Raw genomic sequence first — 25,885 nt, 5'->3', positions numbered from 1 at the left:
CTCACAGAAGAAAGGTGCTAAGAGACAGAAAATAAGATTCACACCATACTTTAACATCCTCGCCGTGCTCTATTGTATATGCATAGCATTCGAAGAATGAGGTAATTTGTAGAGCTTTGCGGGTAGTATGCTCAGAGCAGGAATCCTACACAATCCTAATGATGAAATGGAGGCAGAACACAGAAGGAAAAGACGGATAAGTAAGAAAGACTGTATAAAATGATGATCGGTGCAAGGTTCATAAGAAGATTTGGCATCAAAAGAGCTAAAAAGGCAATTACTGTAAGTAGCAGAACCAGGTCTTTATGAAGTTTTTAGATAGAAGTAGACTGGATAACAATACATTACCGTACAGTGGGCCCTCAGGTTACCATGACCTTAAGTTACAATATAATGGTCTTTTCAGTGCTGTTGAAAGCAGCGATAAGTGCCACAGACAATGAGTTGACTATAACATACAGCTAATCGGTATTGTTTGATACACCAGTAACTGAAGTACATCGGAATCAAATGCATCAATTTGTTTAAGAAGTGCACTTTGAACAGCCTTAAAGGGATTATCCAGCATTTAAATAGTTTTTATATATTGCTGTCCTGTTGGTAAACATAAGAAACATGTTATGCTCCCCTCTTCGTGCTTCCCTGGTGTTCCAATGTGGCTTCTCCGGTGTCCCCTGCTGACTGCAGCTCTCCTACTTCCGAGACAAACTCGTCTTGGGAGTGACAGCCTGCTCAGCCAATCACTGGCTGAGACGGGACAGCTCTGTGGCCGGTGATTGGCTAAGCGGGCTGTCACTCCCAGACAAGTTTGTCTTGGAACTAGCAGAGCTGCAGTTAGCGAGGGACATCAGAGAGGCCACACTGACACTGTTAGATAGAAGTTAGGTTAGGGAGATCTCTGGTACTTTTCATCTGTCTGTCTGTGCTTCCATAATGTAGAATAATGCAGGGGCAGGGATGTGAGGTGGGTGTGAGGAGACATTACAGCCCCTAGCACTTCAAAAGCTTGGCACGTTGACACATAGAAAATATTTTTCAGATCAGCCGCTTTTTCTGATCTTTATAGGTCATAATTTGCTTTCTCTAGTAGTTATCTACCTATTTTTGTTAATCTTTAGTTCTCTTTATTTTGGCATGACATTTTGGAGACCGCAGAACCAATGATTTTTGTCACAACTGCAGGTAGAGTTCAGCCAGGGATGGGACAGGGTGGACACAGACAGTGAACCCTGAACTTGCCCTCGCCCACTGTACTTGCCATCTCAGTCCCTCACCTATGACAATCTAAAGCATAAAAAAAGGACAAGACAAACAAACACAAGGAACGTCTAGCAGGCCAAGGTCAAAACCAAATTAGCAAAGTGATACAAGATCAGAATTCAAGTAGCAAGGTCAGATCGTTGTATCAGAGACGCAGAAGCCAGATTGGCAAAGTGAAGGAAAAGTGGAAAGCCAGAGTGACAATCAAAAGCAACAAAAAGGTTAACTCTTAAGTGGCCCAAGGGAACTAGCACAGATGAGATGGGTGTGGTAAGAAAATCAATTACTGAAGTAAAAGTAATAGAGCAGTATTCCGAGTTTCGACAAATTAAACAAAAACATGACTAAAAGGCGCAGTCTCAGCCACATACCACGAGCCATGGACCGTGCCTAGTTCCGAATGGGCACGGGCATGACCATTACTTTTTTTTTTTTTTTAGAGGGTTATGGTCACAAGTTACAATGGAGAAGATTTACCATGGCAAAAGTGCCAGCTTTCTTGAACTGTAGATGCCCCCATAGGGTTCTATGTGGAGTCCCTGATGGAATTCCTGACAATTATAGGACATGTCCTATAATTTCCAGGCCTATTTAAGACACTTACACTCTTCCAGAAATATTCTGAAGGTTGTTCATGCCCTATAGAACTGTACATGTCAAAAATCACCTTTTTCCCAAGTCACACCTACTTTCCACTGAGCTACACCCCCTTGTCGAGCACAACAATGTCTAATTTGCGCTAAAAAATTGTTATATAATACATGCATTTATTTTAATAATCATTCTTGAATGAATTCATACGGTAACTTGAGGGAGTACTATAGTATAAAAGAGTTTCACTATACTATACAGTGCAATAAAATAAAGTGATTGGCTGCTTACAGAGTAGAGTAATACAGAATAAGCAGACCTGACACTAACACATTACTGTAATATAATAGGAGTAGTCACTTATAGAGTACAGTACTTGGAGTAGCTACTAATACCCTATAGTAATATAAAAGGAGTAAATGTGGTACTAATACACTATAGTAAAATAACAGTAGATGCTAATACCTTATTCTATTATAACAGAGGTATATACAAATACAAATCTCTCTGGAAGATGTAAAGGAATAAAGAAGAGCTATAAATTGAATGGATGAAAAACAAGACAGAAAATCAGATGCCATCTTATGATATAAAATATACTTTGTATAAGCCTGATTGAAATATTGACTGTGACAGCGGATGACTGAACGTCTTCACGGTTTTCAGTATCCTCAGAGTCCCCGGTCATGTCTCTTACTTCTCCTTATCTTGGCAACATTTCCTCCAGGTCGGCAACAACATAAGCGACAACCGTCCAGATAGCTGCACAGAGGTTCATCCAGATCGGGTTCTGGACGGTCATCGTGTCGCCTTCCGAATGATGGAACCAGAAATATTTACTTATGTCATCGATAAGACTTGCACCTAGGACAAAGTATAAAATTGGAATTATTTTAGGAGAAAACTACGTTTTTCTTTCTAACAGTACCCGCAAAACAATTGCCATTTCAGCACCCACATAACTATAGTATCCCCAGTGCCACCCTAACAGTGTCAACTACTGAACCCTTATAAGTGTAATAGCTTCAGTGCCCTAAAGGACACCAGCCACAGTCTACCCACAGCTGAAGCATTAGTATCAACATAGCTATAAAAGCTACAGAGCACAATAACAGTACCAGACATAGTGGCACCATAACAGTATTAAAGGGGAACTCCGGGTAGAGGTAAAAAAAATTTAAACTTCTGCAGAAGCACATTTATTTATATTTATATTTTCCTATCCATCCTAGTTTTGAAACTACCAAAAATCCATTTGTTTTGGGGGGTTTTGTTCTGTTTTGTGTTTCTGTATTTCCTGGTTGAGCAGTTACCAGAATGCAGTACAGGTTCCAGAATGCAATGCTTTCCCTCAGCTGTTATATCACAGTCCCCCACCCTGCCTATTCCCCGCCCAAATCTGTTGCAGAACATCTAGGCCAGGGTTTCTCAACCTGCGGTACGCAGGTTTTATCTTTGAAGTTGATTCCCACATAAAGGACTTTATTTGATACTATCTTACATGGGATATACTGTTTATGCCTTGTTTTTTGTGCAGGTGGGATTGGCAGTGCTGGCCCTTATCCTCTCTGCTGTTTAGCATTATCTACTTGTGTTACTGCATCATTTTTGTGCAGATACTGCAGTACTGCAATGATACTCCAACATGTGTGAACACAGCCCTAATTTCTCTGTAGACTTTTGACTTTTGTAGACTGTAGACTTTTGCACAATCAGCGAAGTTGAAACACCTGCTTCTGGATGGTCAGAGATGGTGAATCACACCCTGCCCCCTCTCTGCATCATCAGCCTGTGTCTAGCAAACACACACAATGTGAGACAGAGGCATGGAAGATTTGTCTCCTAAGGTGGGAGAGCAGTGGAAGCAGGAGACAATGTTGATTGGCACAGAGGCCATTTTTCTTCACTTCCTGGATTTCTATCAGCTACCAGTGTGACAGAACCGCACAGATACGGTAATACATTGTATAGACACATCTATATAACTTTTAATGTACTTTTAATAGAAAACAAGTTTTCCTTATCCGGAGTTCCCCTTTAAGTACTGAATTGAGATGGGCGAACCTTGAGCATGCTTGGGTTCATCCCATCTGAACACCTTACGTTAAATTATTGGTGACTGAAAGCATTGGATGCAGCCCTAGGGAATCCTGGAATTCCTGGATACAACCATAGGCAGCCAACTTCTTCAGCCACCATTAATCAAATGCAGAGTGTTCGAGTTCGGACGAACTCAAGTGTGCTCGAATTAGAATTGTAGAAGGTACAGGACAAAAAAACAAATGTACTTTTGGTGGTTTGGTTTCAAAACTGGGACAGACAGGTAAGCAATGCTATACGCTTCTCCACCATTTGTTTTTTAACCTAATGTTGGAGTACTCCATTAAAGTATGTGCCAATACAGCAAATACAGATATAGCTGAAATGGTCCTGCAGGGCATCATACAGACAAATGTACAAGAGCGGTAACACATAAACTGTACTGTGTATGATGCACATAGTACTGTATGCATTGCGGCCCACTACTGTAGTGTAGTCAGGACCGCTCTGAAAAACAGAGGGGTCCCTGCCTTATTATGAATTTTCAGTGACTATTAGCATAGCGTGCCGTCGACACAGAGAAGGGTGCCCCAATGGTTTTGGTGACCGCTACATCTATATAGCAAACGTGCAGAGAAAATTTAATATGAAAAGTGCAGGAGGTGGGGTGGGAGGGAGCGGAGGAGTCTGATAAGTATAAAAATAAGCATTTTTCTATAATAAAATATATTCCACAGCCTCTTATCACGGCATGTTCTATTGATTTATGAAAGGAAATGGAAACGCAGTTCCGCTTTAATAAAGATCAAATAACAATTAGACAAACCCTTACTCAATACTGAAGAGAATCCTTTGAGGTTTCCCGAGTGAATGATGTGTCCATTTAGTGTAAGTATAAACTACCGTCATCTCCTCTGGACATCCCATTGAGGCAAGACAAAGAAGAAGCTATACAATTTCACAGCGTATTTCTTCCCCTTTAGAAAACTTCAATTACTTACATTTCCCTTCCTTGCTCCGTGAGCTGAATTTACATTTTGATTTCTTTTCTTTTTTTCGGAGGACCCGGCATCTGGGCTCTTATCTTGCGATAATAATTACTTTGCCGCCAATAGAAAATGTACAGTACCTTTAGTAAAGTGGCGGTTAATTAAACTCCAACACCCACTTCAGAGTCTAATGAATTATTTAGTAAAGGTCTTATGTAATATAATACTGACTGTAATCACACTGGCTTAAAGAAAACTCATTTATATTGACCCGGATTGGGGAAAAAAAAACCCGAAATTTATCAAATATGACAGCTTGAAATTTATTTCTGTAAGAATGGAAAGATGAGGAAACTTTGTACAATACGATGCAGAAGGGAAATAGATTGGAACTGTAGGCGTGCAAATAAAGAGAGAGCTCTGCAACGGGGACAGAGGAAATAGAGGTTATTAAAACGTTGACTTTTAACAAAAAAAAGAGAGTTTGTGGATAGATTTACACGCCAAGAGGATAAATTAGACGGATGGCGACAGTGCGCTATGCAGTGATATGATCCGTGAAATGAAGCGTACTTGTTTCTATAGTAATGTACCCTTCTCCACACTATCCAAAATCCAATTCAAAATCTTGACATCTTTTTAAGTAGTAGAGGGGACTGTGGGCACCTTCTAGAATTGAGGTGGAACTGCATCCTCTGCACCTGCTATAGTCACCACCTGACCACCATCCATACCCTGTTTCTCCGAAAATAAAACAGTGTCTTTTATAAATTTTTGCTCCCAAAGATGCAATATGTATTATTTTCAGGGGATGTCTTATTTTTCCAAAGAAGAATTTAAACTTCCCCCCTGTCCTGACTCTCCCTTCACTCCCAGAGCTGTGCGGGCTGTGGCTGCTGGAGAGGATGATGGCAGAGGGATGGCCTCCAGTGAAATACAACAGATAAAATTAACCGATTCAATATTCATGACATTGTAAATTGAAAATATTCATTGTTCTTTCATAGGCATCCTGCAATACATCCCCCTTTTCTTAAAGGGATTGTAAGTGATAAGAAAAAATTACTTTTTAAAACTCATCTCTATTTCGAAGGTCATGGGAGTGTCATTTCTTTTAGGGCCAGTTCACATAGAATAAAATTAGTGGAATTCTGAGAGTTCTGCCACAGAATCCCGCCTGCTTAAGTGTGACACTGTTTATCTATGTGATAATTTTTGGAGCGCACAGCCACTTAGACACGCAAGCCCTCCCATAGAGAAACAGTGCCCCACTAAAGTAGGCAGGATTCCGAATTCTGCCAATTTTTACCCCGTATCAACTGGCCCTTATGCCTGATCTTGTATTCTATCTGAAGCTGAGGCTCTGTAGACAAGGTGGGTGGCTCTGTTACCACAAAATAACATAATACTCAGTTCCTAATATCTAATAGATGATATGTAGATGGCATATGCTACATGCCTTTCAATCTATGTCTCACACTCACTGATAGACTAGTACAGGGTTGAGGGATTTTCTGGAGAGATATGGTCTATAGCTAGAACATGCTGTCATTCTAACAGTACTTGGAAATTAAAGGGTTTTTCTTATTTAAATTATTATTTTGCTTTACCTGTTATAAAAATAAAAAAGCATACTCACCTACCTCTGTCCTGGAGGGACATATTCAAGTCCCCATCTCTTGCTCTGCTTCCTACTTCTGAGACAGACTCATCTTGTCATTGAAGGCCTGCTTAGCCAGTCACTGACCACATCACTGTCCCTAATCAGTCAGTGATTGGCTGAGTGGGCTATAACTGCTAAGTCTAACTAAGAAGTAGAACCAGATGATGTCAAACGAAAAGCTGTGGGGGACTGAGGAAGGTGAGTATGCTTTTTTTTTTTTATAGCAGCCACAGTAAAAGAGCAAAACTTTTACATGCCTGAATACCCATGTTTTGTTCCTGTGCAGGGCCCTCTTGTTGATAGTATCTGCCACTAAAAAGAAAATGTGAGGCTAACAGTGTAATGTAGATGGAATCTAAGTAGAAATAATTACATAGAATACAATAGATTGTTGGCAGAAAAATACCACCTGCTCCATCTAGTCTACTCTTATAGAAATTTCCCTTCTTATTATCTTAGGATAGATATATGTTTATCCCAGACAGGTTTACATTCTGTTATTGTACATTTACCAACCACCTCTGCTGGAAGTTTGGTCCAAGCACTTACTACTTCAGTAAAGTATTATTTTCTCACGTTGCTTCTGATCTTTCCCCCAACTAACCTCTTACTGTGTCCTCTTGTCCTTGAGTTAAATTTTTTTTATTAAAGCACTTCCCTCTTGAACCTTATTTAGTCGTTTAACATACTTAAAGGTTTCGATCTATTTTATCAATATCTTTTTGTAGATGAGGTCTCCAGAACTGGACACAATATTCCATATGTCAATAAAGCTCTATACAGCGGGATCCCAATCTCCCTCTTCCTACTGGTTATACCTCTAGCTATACAGCCCAGCATATACCATTATATATACAGCCCAGCATACCATTATATATATACATATATATATATATATATATATATATATATATACAGCCCAGAATACCATTATTTATATACAGCCCAGAATACCATTATATATATACAGCCCAGCATACCATTATATATACAGCCCAGCATACCATTATATTATATATATAGCCCAGCATACCCTTGTATATATATATATATATATGTATATATATATATATATATATATATATATATATATATACAGCCCAGCATACCATTATATATACAGCCCAGAATACCATTATATATATACAGCCCAGCATACCATTATATATACAGTCCAGTATACCATTATATTATATATATAGCCCAGCATACCATTATATATATATATATATATATATATATATATACAGCCCAGCATACCATTATATATACAGCCCAGTATACCATTATATATATACAGCCCAGCATACCATTATATATATACAGCCCAGCATACCATTATATATACACAGCACTGCACAGCTGGTTGCACTGGTGACTCATTGTAAGGCTGTCAGAAATCACCACCCCTAAATCTTTCTCCGTCTTTACTGATAAGCATAAAAGACTCAATCATCTTTGGACCCAATCTATTTTTATAAGTGCTGTGACATCACAGATGTTTTGAACAGGCAATCTATTGTGATCACATGTGGGTTTCGGACAGGTTCAATACTAGGGAATAACAAATGTGTCTCCATTAGGCAACTACTGTGGTATCACAATCGGTTATCTACTGTGATATCACAATTGGATTATAATTCAGTAACCAGCTGTCAACTTTTGACACTTCACAAGTAAGTTAAAGGGGCACTCCAGGGGAAAAAAAGGGGACATGTAGACACAAAATGGTTGGATGTTTCTCTATGTATGTGCACTGCATTCATAAATCAAATATTAGATGCGAGTGCGGACATATCTTTTATTCATAATGATAGCACATTATGTCACATTGTTCAATAATCTCAAAATTTCCGACATCCTACAAACACGGACAGCTACAGATACAGCCACACATATCCTTTCTTGCATTGATTTGATTTATGACTAGACGGGATTGCTTGCACTAAAGGTTATCACTTCCCAATGAAGCTTGTGGGTTTTGAATCACTTCTATATTACAAAGAAATTGTATTCTAAAGGAAGACGACTAGATCAGGGCTGGATGAAGACAAGATATATTGACAGAAGCCATTCCACGCACGTCGTTTCCAATACATATTAAAAGATATCTGAACGCTGAAACATTCAGTGAATTGCTCCACATTGATGTCAGGCTGGAGTTATAGAGGTCAGGCATCGTAAAGGGGATACCGCCAGGTCATTATCAGCTCATTTCCAATCATGTTTTCCTCTTTTCTATCTCTTGAATGTTTTTCGGCCAATATGTTGTCATAAAAAAGTTAATTGGAAAGGTCAGAAGTTTGTGAAGAAGACACAGATGTGTAGAATCCCATTATATACTGCTTGGTGCTTTGATGTATTAGGAGTCTGGGTTGATGGTATCCCAGTATAATTTTATGTCCAATTATTAGTCATTTCTACTTGTCTGAACTTAAAGGCGTTGTCCCATCTGCGAATGAAGCTGTCCAGACATTGGCTTTTATAGCCAGGAAAGCTCTGTGTGGCCGCTCTGCATCAGTAATGTAGTACTACATAGTCAACCGTTCATGACTAGAGATGAGTGCAACTCGAGGATTTTAAGATCGTTCGGATACTTCGGAACATAGACGGCTGATAATAATGATCATGATCATTATAAGCCCCCATCTATCAATGAGACCCATTTGTTCCCGAAGTTCTTCTCTCTTCTGCTCACTCTCTGCAGCCGCTGCTGGAACTTTAGAGCCAGTTATTGGCTGAACGGCCAGTCACTTCAAAAACCAGTATAGAAGCTTCAGCGGTGGCTACGTAGAGCAGCAAGAACCACACGGGGAGCGTCCCTCTTACATGGAGCGATAATCTGCCGAATTGGCCTGATTCGTAGTGTGAGGGTATGTGCCATAGACTCCATTCTATGGTCAGCCAGATTCCGCCGTCCGCCCAAAGAATGAACAGGCTCATTCTTCGGCCGGACGGCGGAATCCACCTGACCATAGAATGGAGTCTATGGCATGGGCGTAGATGCGCGCGGGCATGAGCGAGTGGTGTAATCTGCGGCAGGTTATCCGCCTGGATTTCATAGTGTGCACCATGGACGAATTAACTTTACTATGGGCCCCAGGCTGCTGACCAGACTTAGGCCTCCCCAACCCACTGTAACTATGACGGCACTAACCTAAATCTTTTTCCTCCATAATGCACCTTGTAAAGGACCTGTGGTAACATTATTGTCACATGATAAGGTCCTTCAATATATTCTCTAATGTTACTGCATTGTCTACTGGATGCAGTTTTTCCCTGATTTGTGCAAAATTGTGGTAAAAAGCAGCAATTTTTATGCAAATCATGGCTGAACATAAGTCTGTTTGGGGGGCCATGGGCCCCTCAGAAGTTCAGGGCCCCGGGCTACTGCCTGAAACTGACCCATTATAATCCGCTACTGGTGTGCACAAACCCTAACAGGGCCCTTATAAAGTGTTCACCTGCATGCAATACTATAAGGATCTGGTATACAGGAGCTGTACACATTAACACTGCGGCCTATAGCTTCAAATTGTAGATGTAAACCCTATTCCATATGCTGTTTTTCCATCTCACGTTCAGCTGGTTCCTTTCCCCAATCCCCTATCCGGAATATAATACATATGCGGCGAGCAGAGACGAGTCGGCCGTCATCCCTCGAGTCTGACCTGTGTTAAATTACCATGCTAATAACTGAAGTAACTTGCGACTTCATCTTGTTTTACATATTTTTTAAAGCACAATTTTCTTATCAAGAATGTAAATTACATTTTCCTTCTCTGCCGTAATTAGTGAGACACTACTCATGCATAATTTAGTTTTTAAATAAATTATAGGCAGAGGTCTGGAATAATTGGAATGACCAAACCGCAATGAATCAGCTTTACCCGCCACTTTTTTTATTTTATTTTTTCCGGCTTGTTATTAGAAATTGAGTATTTTTTTTTTCTGTTTAATGAGATGAATTATAATGCTCACATAATACGGGAAGACAATCTATCATCTCTGTGACAGACGGCAATGACGTACAGTTTATGGATAAACTTTGTTATGGGGATCGGTCAGATGTGGGAGGGTAATAAATCAAAAGACGGTATAGTGCAGGTAAGTATCATATAGCATCAGATACACGGTATACGCTCACTGCTTATCAGAAGTGTTCACCATGGTCCAGTGAGTCGTTTGATGGATGACAGATATTAATCATCTGAATATTTGCATATTATTCCAATCAAAGAGGTGTGGGTTAACCCTTCCGTAACCAGGGGCTTTGAGCATTGTTGTCCTCAGCAAATTTTCAACCATCGTATGTTTTGTTTTCTATTTTAAGTCACATATCAAAATCAGTATATTTCCAAGGGGAATAACCAAAAAGGTAAAAAAAATTATGGCAACCATAGAAGAGCAAATCAGGCCAGGATAGAACAGGAAACAATTGTTGGCCAGGGGTTTTCAGGATGGTCATCCATATCAGATGTTGGGGTCCTTATACTAGTAACCTTGCAGAAGAATTATCTTCTGGTGCCTGCTACGTGAAATATAGCCATAAGCGGACTGCTTCATACATAATGCTGGATTGCTAAGACTTACTAAACTTCCATACTTCTCAATGAGATGCAGTAATCCAGCATGGTCACTATGCAATGTATGGAGCCATCTACCTTCGGCTCTATTTTACTGTGTATACTGAGGCAACAGCTCTGGGATACAGCTGACTGGCAGGGATGGAAGTTGTTGGACCACACCAGTTTGGTGTTGATGACTATAGGTGACAGAATCTCGAGCATGCGGCATGAACTAGAGCGTGCGGCATTAGATAACAGGTGGTCGCAGAAGTTGGATGCAACTTTAGGGAGTAATATAAATGTAATTTTAGCAAAGTTTAAAAGCAGTACGTCCCGACCCCCCGAGCATTGTCATGTGGATCCACAAAGTGGAGGACATCAAGCACATGGAAGATCTCACTGCACAGATGCATGGTCGTGACAAGCAGTTTTTTTCGGACTTGGTTCTACTGGGACCAGTTTGTCGAGACGGATGAATACAAGACTCTCCTGGCTCAGTGAGGTGCGGCCTGCTCTCTTCCCCCCCCCCCCATCCCTCCCTACCCCTTCCTTTCTTCTTCTCTTTTTCTCCCTCTTCTCCTTTTTCATTTGCTCAGTGGCTTCTCTTCGGTCTCTGACCGAGTGGTAGCACGCTCCTTGCTCCTACATACCTGCGCAGTTTGTGCATTTGTTTGGTTCAGCACATAAGTCAGCATTTTTTTTTTGTTGTTGTTCCCCCTCCCCTCTTTTTTGTCGTTTCTGTTTACTTGAGTTCCTACTACTTGTACCGTTTCACCTGGTTGGGTGTGGCATGTAATGTTTTCCTTTTACAAAATTGTGAAAATTTTATAAAATTGAGAATTAAAAAAAAAAAAAAAAGTTTAAAAGCAGTAAATGAATTGTACAAGTAAATGTCAGAAGATTCATACAGTAATCTATCTTACCAGATAAAACGCTACTGATAAAACATCTCAATTCAATCATATGTTTGAAACGAAAGACAGGCTAGTGTCTCACTGAGGGATACATTTACATACTGCCTTACGTGTCTATAGAAAGGAGGTGGTCTAGGAGAAAGATGGGAGGGGGGAATCCATAAAGAGAGCCAGGAGCAGACCGAGAAAGTGTTGTAGCATAAGATCTCACCCTAATGCTTGGTTTACAGCTTAAACTGCTCTGTACTACTCTTTAAACTCTTTATGCTGCTGCTTTTCAGAATGTGTAGAGTAGGACCACCTCTTCTATGTTTAAGCAGTGTATGGAAAATGTCAAAAGTTATTTTTAGTGACAGTGCCCATGGTCATAGCCATAGACTTCATCCAAGTTTTCCAGGACTCCCCAGGGCTGCAGCCAACTTTTTCAGTCACCAGTAATCAAATGCCGCATGCCCGGGTTTAGATGAACCTGATCGTCTTCGAGGTTCGCTCATCTCTAATCGGTTATAATTTGCCACATATCATATCTGCGTCCTGCCATTTCAAGAAGATCAGGCTGACACAGTGTCAGTCCAATCTCTATAAAGGCCGAGCAGTCTACAGCATTATCTATCATTACAGAGGACCATGTAAGTTTTATTTTTATCTACCGCATCAGTAACTGGAATGTAATTATATGTATTAAGGATATCATCTAGGAGTTATTAACTGAGCACCTGAGACCCATGCAAAACATGTCTGCAAGATGTCTTAGTACTTTTCTTAATCTTATTGATTATTTCTTCTATGTTTCTATGTTTACTATATGGGCTTAGGTTTCTTTTTTTTTATGCACTGAACCTGGAAGCACTGCAATACCAGGTCAATGCCCGGAGAGGACAGAGCAAGCTCTTTTTCCATCTCCCTGTTCTAAAAATCCATTTAATATATGGTCCCCAGGTAGGGGACATATCAGATATTAAACTGATAAGAACAGATACTACACTTGATCTTAGCCAAAAGGCCGAGAAACGAAGCTTAGGTTTCTTTCTGCCCCCCCCCCTGTACAGATCACCAATCATGTAATGAGCCTCAGATAGGGATGGTCCGAACAGAGTTCGGTTCGGGTTCGTACGAACCTGAACTCTCGGTAATGATTCCCGCTGTCTGCCCGCTCCGTGGAGATGGCGGATCCAGCGGGAGGACTGCCTGGAAAACTGGGATACAGCCATAGGTTCGGACCATCCCTAGCCTCAGACACTGTTGCTTTCAGAATGTCTACAAAAGCAGATTAGTATGTTTTTACCTTATTTAAATATAGAATTAGCCCAGGTTCACACGTAAAAATGAGGGTAAAATACGGCCACATTTTGCCCTTATTTTTACGTTGTAGGATCCTGGCCTCAAACAGTATTTCTATTTTGAATACGTTTTTGGCATGGGTCAGGGGCGTTGCTAGGGTCCTAAAACATCCGGGGCATGGGCCCTCTGAGTGCCGTCGTAAGTGGTTAGTAAAAGAGACCAGTGCAGAAGCTATTGACCCCAATGACCGCTCTATTAGCCCAGCTCTATTGCCGCCACTCATAATAACTACAGCTAAGCAGACACAGGCAGCCACCCGCCCTGGGCTCCTGGCAGGGTCACTGTCATTAGTAGTGCTGCACACCACTGCCCATGCAGCTCCTTCACAGCTCCCCCTGTACACACAGCCTCTGGGAGGTCTGCCCTAACTCCTATCCTCTAGGCCAGTGTTTCCCAACCTTTTAATGCTTTAGGGAACTTTCTACCAGATAACGATCTACAAAATGCAAAAACCTCATTCAGTGACTCACAGGGGACGTCTTCTTTAATCTGAGATGTTCTCTTTCTCTTTTCTTCTCCATCCGGCCCAGACAAACATATCAGGCTCTGCACTTTTCCTTCAACTTCCTTCCCTTTTTCCCCTCCTATAGGCTCCCATACAGGTAATTATACTGCTTAGTGTCAGTGAGTAGGTAGGTATGTGTGTTGCCCCCTGCATGTAGGATCATCTGCTGTGCCTCCAAATTGTAATAATGCATCCTGCTGTATTACCCCACATTGTAAAATGCCCCCCCCTGCTGTGCCCCATAGTAATAATGCCTACTGTTGTGTCACCCCACATTGTAAAATATCCCTTACTGTGCACCCTCATATAGTAATAATGTCCACTGCTGTGCCCCCATATAATAATACCCCTGCTGTGCCCCCATATAGTAATCATGCCTCCTGCTGTGTCCCCATATAGTAATAATGCCTCCTGCTGTGCCCCATGTAGTAATAATGCCTCCTGCTGTGCCCAATATAGTAATAATGTCTCCTGCTGTGCCCCCGTAAAGTAATAATGCCCCCTCTGCTGTTCCCTCCATATAGTAATAATGCACCTGCTGTGCCTCCATATAGTAAAAACGTCCCCTGCTGTGCCTTCCATATAGTAATAATGTCCCCTGCTGTGCCCCCATATAGTAATAATGCGCCTGCTGTGCCTCCATATAGTAATAATGCCTCCTGCTGTGCCCTCCATATAGTAATAACGTCACCTGCTGTGCCCCTATATAGTAATAATGTCCCCTGCTGTGCCCCCATATAGTAATTATGCGCCTGCTGTGCCCCCATATAGTAATTATGCGCCTGCTGTGCCCCCATATAGTAATTATGCACCTGCTGTGCCTCTACATAGTAATAATGCCTCCTGCTGTGCCCTCCATATAGTAATAACGTCACCTGCTGTGCCCTCGATATAGTAATAATGCCTCCTGCTGTGCCCTCCATATAGTAATAACGTCACCTGCTGTGCCCTCCATATAGTAATAATGTCCCCTGCTGTGCCTCCATATAGTAATTATGCACCTGCTGTGCCCCCATATAGTAATTATGCGCCTGCTGTGCCCCCATATAGTAATTATGTGCCTGCTGTGCCCCCATATAGTAATTATGTGCCTGCTGTGCCTTCAAATAGTAATAATGTCTCTTTCTGTGCCCCCTATATCGTAATAATATGCCTGCTGTACCCACAATAGTAATAAAGTTCCCCCACCACACACACACTACCCCACCTGACCCCCACACACTATCCCATCTGACCCCCACCACACACAGACACATACAACCCCAAGTGACCCCCCCACACACACACTATCCCACCTGACCCTCATCCCCCACCACCACCACACACACCTCACCAGACCCCCTCCACACACACACATACTACCCCACCTGACCCCCCACACTACCCTGGCTGGGCTCCATGTTAACCCCCCAACACACACACTACCTCACCTGACCCCCTCCCCTACACACACATTACCCCACCTGGGCCCCATCTTAAACTCCCCCCCCCTCCCCACAACACACACACTGTATCTCACTTGAGCCCCACGCCTCCCCGGGTTACAATACTCACCAACGGCAAAGAAGTGCGGCAGGACAGGAGTTTGCCACCTATAGAAACGCCGGGTGACTTTGTGGAGCGCGTATTCGGTGACAGGAGAGAGGCTGTGCAGGAGTGTAGTGCTGCCGCGGTGCGCGCATCCACTGCACAGGTAACTTCACTGATGCCGCATCTGAGCGGTATGTGAGGGCGGGCAAGGTGCGGGCAGGAGGGAGGTTGTGCAGGAGCTTGGCACCGTTGAGGCCGGCCGCGGCGCACGCATCCAATGCACAAGTGACGTCACTGATGCAGCGTCTCAGCGGTACGTGAGGGCGGGCAGGGTGCTGACCCACACCTTGCCCACCCTCACGTACTGCTCAGACGCTGCATCAGTGGCCAAGGATGAGAGGCCACGGCTGCTGGTAATAGGCGCTGGCTATAGTCGGGATCAAATGACTTTCGGGGCTAGGCATAATTTATTCGGGGCTTGGGCCCCGAATGATTATGCCTAGCGATGCCACTGGCATGGGTGTTGTCCACCAAAGACTCCTCTTTGTTACCATGTTCTACATTGTGAGACCCAGTAGATAATTTTGAGAAGCTTGGTTTATAGTAAAATGTAGGGATGGTCCGAACAGAGTTCGGTCCGGGTTCGTACGAACCCGAACGCTCGGCAACGATTCCCGCTGTCTGCCCTCTCTGTGGAGAGGGTGGATACAGCGGGAGGAACGCCTGGAAAACTGTGATACAGCCATAGGCTGTATCCCAGTTTTCCAGACGGTCCTCCCGCTGTATCCACCCGCTGCACGGAGCGGGCAGACAGCGGGAATCTGATGCCGAGCGTTCGGGTTCATACGAACCCGAACCTCGGCAGTTTCGGACCATCCCTAGTAAGTTGTTCTTTAACAATGACATATCAAAAATTCTTTATAATGACAGGCACCCTTTAAAGGGGTACTCCAGGCCAGAGGACTTTTTTCACTATGGCCAGGAAGAGAGTGGATGAAAGTAATGGCGTTCACTTACCGCCCGTTTCCAGCACAGGGTCCCACATTAGGTCCCTAGCCACTTCCTAGTCTATGATGCCGCTTTATACCTCCTCAGCCATTCAGCAGCTCTAACAGGGTCCCCAGTGGGGGCTTGAACATTGGGACATGACGTCTCAAGCCGTGTCATAGACCAGAGCCAGAACCAGAGCCAGACCCATAGACCCAGCTCTGGAAACAGAAGTAAGTGAACATTGTTGCTTTCATTCACCCCCTCCCCGGCCATAGTGAAAAATGCCTTCCCGCCTGGAGTACCCCTTTAAATCTAAGGCTGGGTGTACACAAAGTATTTGGATCAGTATTTTTAGCCAAAATTAAAAGAGAATCTTTCTCTGTCAGCTCTACTCCTGGTTTTGGCTAAAAATACTGACCAAAATACTACTGTATATGCGAGCCTAAACTATGAATCACACTCACAAAGGGTTTTGAAGGAAAATATATAAGGACTGCTGTACTGTACACAGGATTCTTACAATAGAGAGCTTCTTAAAGAGGACTTGTCTGTTTCAATAAATACATGTATTCTGTATGCAATAACAATTCTGGAATGTATTATAGCTCTGTGATACTCTGATGTGCTGTTCCTTTGCTGTCCTTACTGGAAATGTTTGACTAAGTCGCCAACTGGGTGTTACCAGTTGGAGGCATGTCCTTACACAGTGTCTAACCAATGAAAGCTGACAGTGTCCCACGGTTAAAGGAAGTCCGAAGTAAATAAAAGTTTTCAGTCAGACAGAAGCAGGGAGGAACATAATAAAGAAGCTCTACTTACCTCTCCCCATGACTCCATAGAGCTGTCTTACTACTCCAGGACCGCCACCTAGCTTAGGGAACTCCTCCAGCGATGTCAGAACCGGCTGATGGATTGCTCGTTCAGCCAATCAGTTACTGAAGAGGAGGGGGGGAATTAAAAAAAAAAAAAAACTGGACTGCTTCTTTAAGTCTTCTCTTATCATATTTGGTCCCATATTTGGTCTGCCATTTTGGAGATCCTCTGAGCCTAGCCCATATTAAAGTTGCATAGATCCTTTCACTTACTTAGTTTTTCTGCTTCCAAAATATCAATTTTAAAAGAAACCCGTCATTATGCTAAGCTGTGTCTCTCAACGCCAAACTGTAGAGAACACAAGGCAATGGATAGGGACATACATCCTTTAAGGTGGCATTGTCAAAAGATTATCAATATAATCAATGGTTTGATAAGTTGATAGGTGTTTATGGTCCCTTGGAAGTCTATGTCCACCTCTAATTGTAGATAATGTTGAGTAAACTAGCCAAGCTGTTTGAGTTTGCCAACGTTCTCTGAACCTAAATGCTCAGGATTTGACCCCAAGTTGGATGCCGTCCTAGGAAGTCCTGGAGAACATGGATACAACCATAGGTTGCTGGAAACCCTAGAATGGCATCCAACTTTTCTTGCTGCCGGGAATCAATTGCCGAGCCTTTAGGTTCGGAGAACGTTGCCGAAACCGAACAGTTCGGCAAGTTCGCTCAACACTATCTAAAATGATAGGTGGACAAAGACTTCCGAAAGACCAGTTCGGAAGTCTGCTCTGCACTACTTGTAGAGCAGGGATGGAAAACCTTTGTCCCTTCATGCCAAAGGCTGTCCACGCATGATGGGAATTGTAGATTTGCAACAGCTGGAGGGCCGAAGGTTCCACATCCTTGTTGGAGAGCAAATTCATATATACACAATATAATAGTTTTTTGTGACTTCTTTTTATCAGGAAGAGTCAGAGAGAATAAAATATTTGATTTCTATTTCATCTGTGGTTGGATATTTGCTTGGGAACAGCTGGGGACATAATAACGTTCAGCCTGTGTAAATATCAGAGCTCCACATAGGTCTGCTTGGAAGATGGAACAGTGTTAAAATGCTAATAAAATATCAGCTGGCATTTAAATACTATTTTTAATCACAAATTAAATGCTGTTTTTCTCTAAAAAAAATAAAAAATCCTTAAATAGCCGAGTGGTGATGTGTGGCGAGAAATAACTGGAAACGTTTTCATTACAAGAAAGTTCTCTACATGACCTGAAACGCCAAGTAAATAGTAGGTTAACAAAATCCAGCTTAGAGGCTGTATTAGGGGATTCTGGGCTAAAACTCCCACACCCAAGTATATTAAAGGACAACTCCGGCGAAAATTTTTTTTGGCTTATTTAACACACATTATAAAGTTATATAACTTTGTAATGTGGTTAAATACCCGGTCTGGCCCCCTTCCCTCACTTTCCGACCCCCGACCCCCCACCCCGGAAGTTAAAGAATGTATACATTACCTATTACGGTCGTCACGGTCCTCTTCTCTGGTGTCGGGTGGCGTCAGAGCTGGGGGGCGGTCCGGGTCTTCTTCCTCTTCGGCGTCTTCATTGAGAGTGAATGGGAGAGAAAAGGCTGCTGGTGCACATGCGCACCAGCAGCCTTTTCATTGGCTGGAGCGCATCACATGGCTTCCAGCTTGCTCAGCCCTGATTGGCTAAGCTTGCTGGAAGCCATGTGATGCGCTCCAGCCAATGAAAAGGCTGCCGGTGCGCAAGCGCACTGGCAGCCTTTTCTCTCTCATGGACCCGGAAGCAAGAGACATCGCTGGACGGCGGAGGCAGGTGACGGTGAGGCAGACGGCGGGCGAATGGAGTGGCGATCGTCACCGGAGGGATGGCGAGTATGGTGTCTGTGTGTGTCTGTGTTTTTTTTTTTTGGGGGGTCCCGCCGGAGTTGTCCTTTAACCCCTAGACGACCCTGGACGTAGGGTTACGTCATGGAAGTCTGTCCCCAGACGACCCATGACGTAACCCTACGTCCTGGGTGTTTCTCCGGCTATGAAGCGTGCTCCGGAGCGGAGCGCGCTTCATAGGAGGTGGGGGCCGGCTGCAGTGAGCAGCCGGGACCTCACCGGTAATGACACGCTGCAGCGATCGCGCTGCCGCGTGTCATTAACCCCTTAAACGCCGCGACCGCGGCGTTTAAGTGCAAGTGACAGGGGGAGTCCCCTGTCACTTACCGATCGGGACCCCCGCAGTGTGACTGCGGGAGTCCCGATCGTTGAAACGGACCGCCAGAGGTCTCTCACCTGCCTCCGTGCGGTCCGATCGGCGATCTGCTACACTGAGCCTGCACAGGCAGGCTCAATGAGCAGATCGCCGATAACACTGATCAATGCTATGCCTATGGCATAGCAATGGTCAGTGTAAAAATCCAAGTAGTGAATGTAGAAGTCCCCCAAAGGGACTTCAAATGTGTAAAAAAAAAAATATATAAATAATAACATATAAAAATAAATAAATAGATAAACATATAATATACCGTAGCGCGCGTAATTGTCCGATCTATTAAAATATAACAAGTGTCATTGCGAACGGCGAACGGCGTACACGAAAAGAGGGGAAAAAGTGCGCAGATTACCGATTTTATGTTACATTATATATTAAAACAAAATCAATAAAAAGTGATCAAAACGTCCGATCTTCACAAATATGGTATTAATAAAAACTAGAGATCATGGCGGAAAAAATTACACCCAATACAGCCCCGTAGGTGAAAAAATAAAACCGTTATAAGTGTCACAATAGGCCCATTTTATTAATATTTAATTGCCAAAAAAAAGGATTTCATAAAAAAAAATATATATAACATTAGAGAATCTGTGTAACCTGCATATGGTTGTGTTCAGACTGACCTATAGAATAATTGTATCATGTCGCTGTTACAATATAGTGCAATACGTAGACACAGGAACCGCCCAAACGTTACCATATTGCATTCTTTTTTACGATTTCACCTATTTATATCTTCATAAATAATATATTTGGAATTCCATCATACATGTTATGGTAGAATGAAAGCCGCCATTACAAAGTACAACTATTCCTGTAACAAACAAGCACTTACATGGCCTGTAGATAGAAAACTGAGAGTGCTAAAGCTCTTAGAAGGGGAGGAGGGGAAAACGAAAACACTAAGATCAAAATTTGTGCGGTCCACTGGGTCATTTTGGGCCTGGTCCTCAAAGGGTTAATAATAATAATAATAATAATAATATTTATTTGTATAGCGCCAACAGATTCCGCATGCTTGGCTTATCTGTGTGATAACAAGAAAGCCCGTTGTATGGTCACTGTGTAAGGCTAAGTTCACACTGAGTAATATAGGCGGAACCCAGCCTGCCTCAGTGTCACACAGTGTCTCTAAGGGAGGGCTCGCGCGCCTCAGCTCCCCGCTCAAGGAATTGACATGTCAATTCTTTAAGCGGAGAAAGACGGCGTGCAAGCTGTCCCATAGAGACACTGTGTGACATTGAGGCAGGCGGGATTCCGCCTATATTACTCAGTGTGAAAATACCTTAATGCTGAAAGTGTTCCTGTCACTTCAAAAACCTTTTGACATGCTCAAACCTGGATCTGGATGCTCATGCCTCCACCAAACGCTCTTAAACCAAGTTACTCTTAAGCCAAGGTACCACTATATATATATATATATATATATATATATATAAATTACACCACAACAAAGCTAAAGTTTAAATATCACAATTTTATTACAATAAAAATTCACATTAAAAAATCTTTTTTAGTGCCAACGGAATCCAGTAATAAATGACCGCCAAGACACCTCGATCTTACAAAATGTTGGAATATACCACTATATTGTGTAAACATCAGAAAAAATCAATGAATGTAACCATGCAGTGTATCCACATAGCCTCGCAGGATTACTAAATGCACTATCCAACTAATCCCACAATTACATGAAATGAATATACAAGATGCTTACCCATCGTGTGTCTGGCGCCAATAACCCCGACGCACGTTTCGCGTACAGGTCGCTTTATCAAGGGGCCCCTTGATAAAGCGACCTGTGCGCGAAACGTGCGTCGGGGTTATTGGCGCCAGACACACGATGGGTAAGCATCTTGTATATTCATTTCATGTAATTGTGGGATTAGTTGGATAGTGCATTTAGTAATCCTGCGAGGCTATGTGGATACACTGCATGGTTACATTCATTGATTTTTTCTGATGTTTACACAATATAGTGGTATATTCCAACATTTTGTAAGATCGAGGTGTCTTGGCGGTCATTTATTACTGGATTCCGTTGGCACTAAAAAAGATTTTTTAATGTGAATTTTTATTGTAATAAAATTGTGATATTTAAACTTTAGCTTTGTTGTGGTGTAATTGTTATCTGATAAAAAGCTAATTAATTACTTGAATTGGACCGGTTACACTATGGTAAATTAACTCTGCAAAGCGGAGACCAGTGTTCATTGTTTGTTGTAAGGTCCATTGGAACTATTGTATATAAAATATATATATATATATATATATATATATATATATATACAGTGGTACCTTGGTTTAAGAGCATTTTGGTTTAAGAGCTCACAGTTTTTAAAATTGTGACTTGGTTTAAGAGCATTGCTTTGGTTTAAGAGCTCCCTGTACTGGGTGGGAGTACGAGTGGGGGAGGGGCATGGTCTGCATAGCGGGGTCAACAGTCCTGTACTCTGACCCAGGAAGTCTTCCTCGCCTTCCAAATCATAGCAGATCCACTTCAGGCTGGGGCTTACATCAGGGGACAGGACTGTGGAGGTAATCTCTCTATAGCTGTAACCTCTCTCTCCCCGGACAGAGAGCACTGCTATACTGTGCCCACACATCTGCCCTGCTCATTCCTTCATGCTCTCCGCAGTCTCTGTCCGCCCTTGTGTTTCCCATCCTCTCCATTACTGTACAGTAACTTATAATATCACATATTCTGCTGTTTCTGAATGTTTGTTTCATCTGTTTTACATGTTATTCAGAATATTAAATAATTATTTTTGGGGTGTGGAACCAATTGTCTGCATTTCTATGATTTCTTATGGGAAAATTTGCTTTGGTTTAAGAGTGGATTTGGATTACAAGCTGTGTCCCAGAACAAATGATGCTCATAATCCAAGGCACCACTGTATATTATAATATATATACACAGGGTAGTCTAAAAGTAGGTGGACATTATGTGTAAGAGGGGAGATTTATTGAGCATGGTGTAGAGTGAAACTGGCTCAGTTGCCCCTAGCAACCAATCAGATTCCACCTTCCATTTTCCAAAGAGTCTGTGAGGAATGCAAGGTGGAATCTGATTGGTTGCTAGGGGCAACTGAGCCAGTTTCACTTTACACTATGTTTGATAAATCTTCTCCTATGTCTCTATAAATACATACACACTATACATACATTAGTTCAACCAATGCTTTTACAGCAGAGTGGTGGTGAGTAACCTAGACGACAAATTGTCAACAAGAGAAGGGAAAGAGCGGCATATCATTACCTGGTCGGCGCAGGAATCCTGGTGGTGCAGTCCTTTTTTTTTTTTAAACGCCACCTAGCGACATTCTCTTCTCGTGCACCCACCTGCCTCTATGCACTGGCACTATGCCCCACAGGGTCACGATGTTCCCCCCTTTGTGATGCACCTTTATTAGCATCAACAGTTCTGCGTCATAGAGGGGATATCGTTACACTAGATGGCACCGGGCCTGTCTCCAGTGCATAGAGCCAGGTGGGTGCACGACAAGTGAATGTCACTAAGTGTGGGAATCGGGTGGCGATTTGAAAAAAGGATCGTGCCACGGGGTTCCCTGTGCTGGCAATGACCTGGTAATGTAAAAAAAAATAAATAAATGGTACATTCACTTTAACTTGACAAACCCTATAATTTACACATTTATAAGGAACCAGTCACCCCGGGCAGTGCCCCCGAACTTACCTCATCCCTGGACAGGGCCCCACATATATACCCGCTCCTGTGTGACCCGCTCCCAGTGCTGGTCCCACTGCGGATATGTGGCCCCAGCTTATCTGTGCGCTCAATATGCAATATGCAAAAGTTAGTACACTAAAGAAGCCCATGATCTCTTGCTTAATATTCATTATTTCTCCTCATTAGAGCAATGGGTATTAGCCATCACATGCCAGTGTAATGCAGCAGATATCTCTACCATTAGCTAATAAGGAAATTGTATGAGAGATAAATAGGGCTATAGAGAGGCGCAATACTGTGGAAATGTTCGTCCTCTCTGCTATCAGGTAGAATTATTCTATTGTATTATAATAAGAGAACAGAAATATAACAGCTCTAAATTACAATGCAGCAAGAAAGTCGCACTTTAAAAAGCAAAGCTAATGAATTTATAAATATATTTGTTAAATTTACAAAATTCTGCATGTGGGATTATCACAGTGGGAGAGGCCTGACTATAGCGGCAATTGTCCATTAGAAGGTTTTCTTACAATGACTGCTGGATTGCTTTAGATTAGTTTAGCTCAGAATTGTGACTAATTCTGTAAATTTTTACATTTTTCAGAGTAGAGGCAGTAGGGGGCCACACTGCCCCTCTGCTGCCACAAATGGCTGGCTCAGGAACTGCAAAGCTTATTCCGACATAGTTACATACGTTTAGTGCTGCTGCCTGCAGTGCTGGCAGTGGTAAGAAGGTACGAGGCTGCAGGGGATATGAGCATTTTTGTTAGTACAGTTCTGCCTTTAATTTAAGTCTGAACTCCAACAAACCTGAGGGTTATTATGGTTTTAATAAACTTATAACAAACTATTCAGGATATATCTATATCTCTAAAGCACAAGCTCTGAATGAGCAGCAGCATGGAAGACATTATATTTTGCTGTGTGAGCTGGTAATCATGCACAGGGGTGAGATGTAATACTTAATGTAGCTAACTACTTTTTGCCACCCCCTTTTTATAAGTCTATAGATAGCATGTAACCTGATCTCTCAGTGAATGATGCATTTAGGACAATGAGGGGAGGATAACACCCTTATAAATATAGAAAAATAATTTTTGTCTGGTAAGATGTATTAAAGTCTCTTACATGCTAGTGATCTCTGCAAAGTTTGAAATGACCAGAAATTATTCAGAATCCTTGGGTTCTAATTAAATCAGAAACATTTACACAAATCTTAAGTTTTCCTTCAGTCTGGAGTCTAAGTAGTCCAGCTTACAGAGCACTGCGAGACTAGATATGATTGTATCTACAGTACTTCTCAGCTCTTAAAGGGGTACTCCGGGTGTGGGACTCTTTTGTCTATGGCCGGGGAGGAGGTGGATGAGGGCAATGACGTCCTCTTACCTCCCCGGTTCAAGCGCAGTGTCCCAGATCGCGGCGTTCCCGGTCCGTGCTGCCCGGCCGCTTCCTGGTCTCTGACACGGGCTTGAGATGTGACATTTCAAGTCCGCTCAGCCAGTCAGTAGCAGAGGCGGGATACCGCCCTGTGGACAGGGAGTGGCGCTATCCAAGACACAGCGCTAGAACCGGGGAGGTAAGAGGACGTCATTGCCCTCATCCACCTCCTCTCCAGCCATAGACCAAAAAGCCCCCAGCCCAGAGTACCCCCTTAAAGGACAACTACCACAAAAAATTTTTTTGCTCATTTAACACACATTACAAAGTTATATAACTTTGTAATGTGGTTAAATACCCGGCCTGGCCCCCTTCCCCCACTTTCGGACCCCCGACCCCCCACCCCGGAAGTTAAAAAATGTATACATTACCTATTACGATCGTCACGGTCCTCTTCTCCGGGGCGGCATCTGGTGACGACGACGTCAGAGCCGGGGGGTGGTCCGGGTCTTCTTCCTCCTCGGCGTCTTCATGCAAAGTGAATGGGGATGAAAAGGCTGCTGGTGCACATGCGCACCAGCAGCCTTTTCATTGGCTGGAGCGCATCACATGGCTTCCAGCTTGCTCAGCCCTGATTGGCTGAGCTTGCTGGAAGCCATGTGATGCGCTCCAGCCAATGAAAAGGCTGCCGGTGCGCAAGCGCACTTGCAGCCTTTTCCATCCCCTGGACCCGGAAGTCGGAGACATCGCTGGATGGCGGACGGCGGCGACGGAGAGGCGGACGGCGGGCGAATCGATTGGCGATCGTCACCGGAGAGATGGTGAGTATGGTGTCTGTGTGTGTCTGTGTTTTTTTTTTGGGGGGGTCCCGCGGGAGTTGTCCTTTAAGGTCTGTGTAAGTTTGACAAGTCTTGTCAATCACAGCAAATATCTTTAAAAAAGGTGAAAAATACAACACAAAGGTAGAAAGTCATCCAGCTTTTCAAGTAGAAAATGATTAACCTTTATTTGGATAAACGGAGAAAACCCTTTAAGTAACAGCGAGAGAATTCAGCGCGTTCCCTTTCTATCATGTGATAGCTGACACAACTCTCTCCGTAATGCTCAATTTCATTTATTCTCTTCTGTAACCATGAGAAACAAAATATTATTGGAATGAAAAAAAAATTCTAGTTTTGACTCCATCATCTCCAGTCAACACAGATTTTTCTAATTATAAAACTGTCAAAAAGAATTGGACGAACATTATCTAGAAATAGCTTTAATTACAGAAAAATAAAGTATAGAAAGGACAAACTTTAAATAACTTTAGTCCCTGC

At 42.7% G+C, this 25,885-nt stretch overlaps 1 protein-coding gene and 1 non-coding gene across 2 annotated transcripts in view; both read right to left on the bottom strand.

The window, feature by feature from the left end:
* Positions 1 to 821: 821 nt before the first annotated feature.
* CPQ (carboxypeptidase Q) overlaps positions 822 to 25,885 on the bottom strand; it is a 358,322-nt gene continuing 333,258 nt past the window's right edge. Inside the window, exon 8 of the mRNA XM_069957319.1 lies at positions 822 to 2,715. Coding sequence (XP_069813420.1) covers positions 2,555 to 2,715 — 161 coding nt within the window. The 3' untranslated portion in view covers positions 822 to 2,554. The remainder of the gene's footprint in view (positions 2,716 to 25,885) is intronic.
* Positions 12,850 to 13,040, bottom strand: LOC138785081 (U2 spliceosomal RNA). Its single transcript, XR_011362055.1, has one exon. It is a non-coding gene; the product is annotated as a U2 spliceosomal RNA (small nuclear RNA).

Source organism: Dendropsophus ebraccatus, chromosome 2 (genome assembly GCF_027789765.1).
Source record: "Dendropsophus ebraccatus isolate aDenEbr1 chromosome 2, aDenEbr1.pat, whole genome shotgun sequence".
In the NCBI taxonomy this organism is placed as follows: domain Eukaryota; kingdom Metazoa; phylum Chordata; class Amphibia; order Anura; family Hylidae; genus Dendropsophus; species Dendropsophus ebraccatus.
The sequence above is the reverse complement of the archived record's forward strand: the minus strand, read 5'-3'. Positions and strand labels throughout refer to the sequence as shown.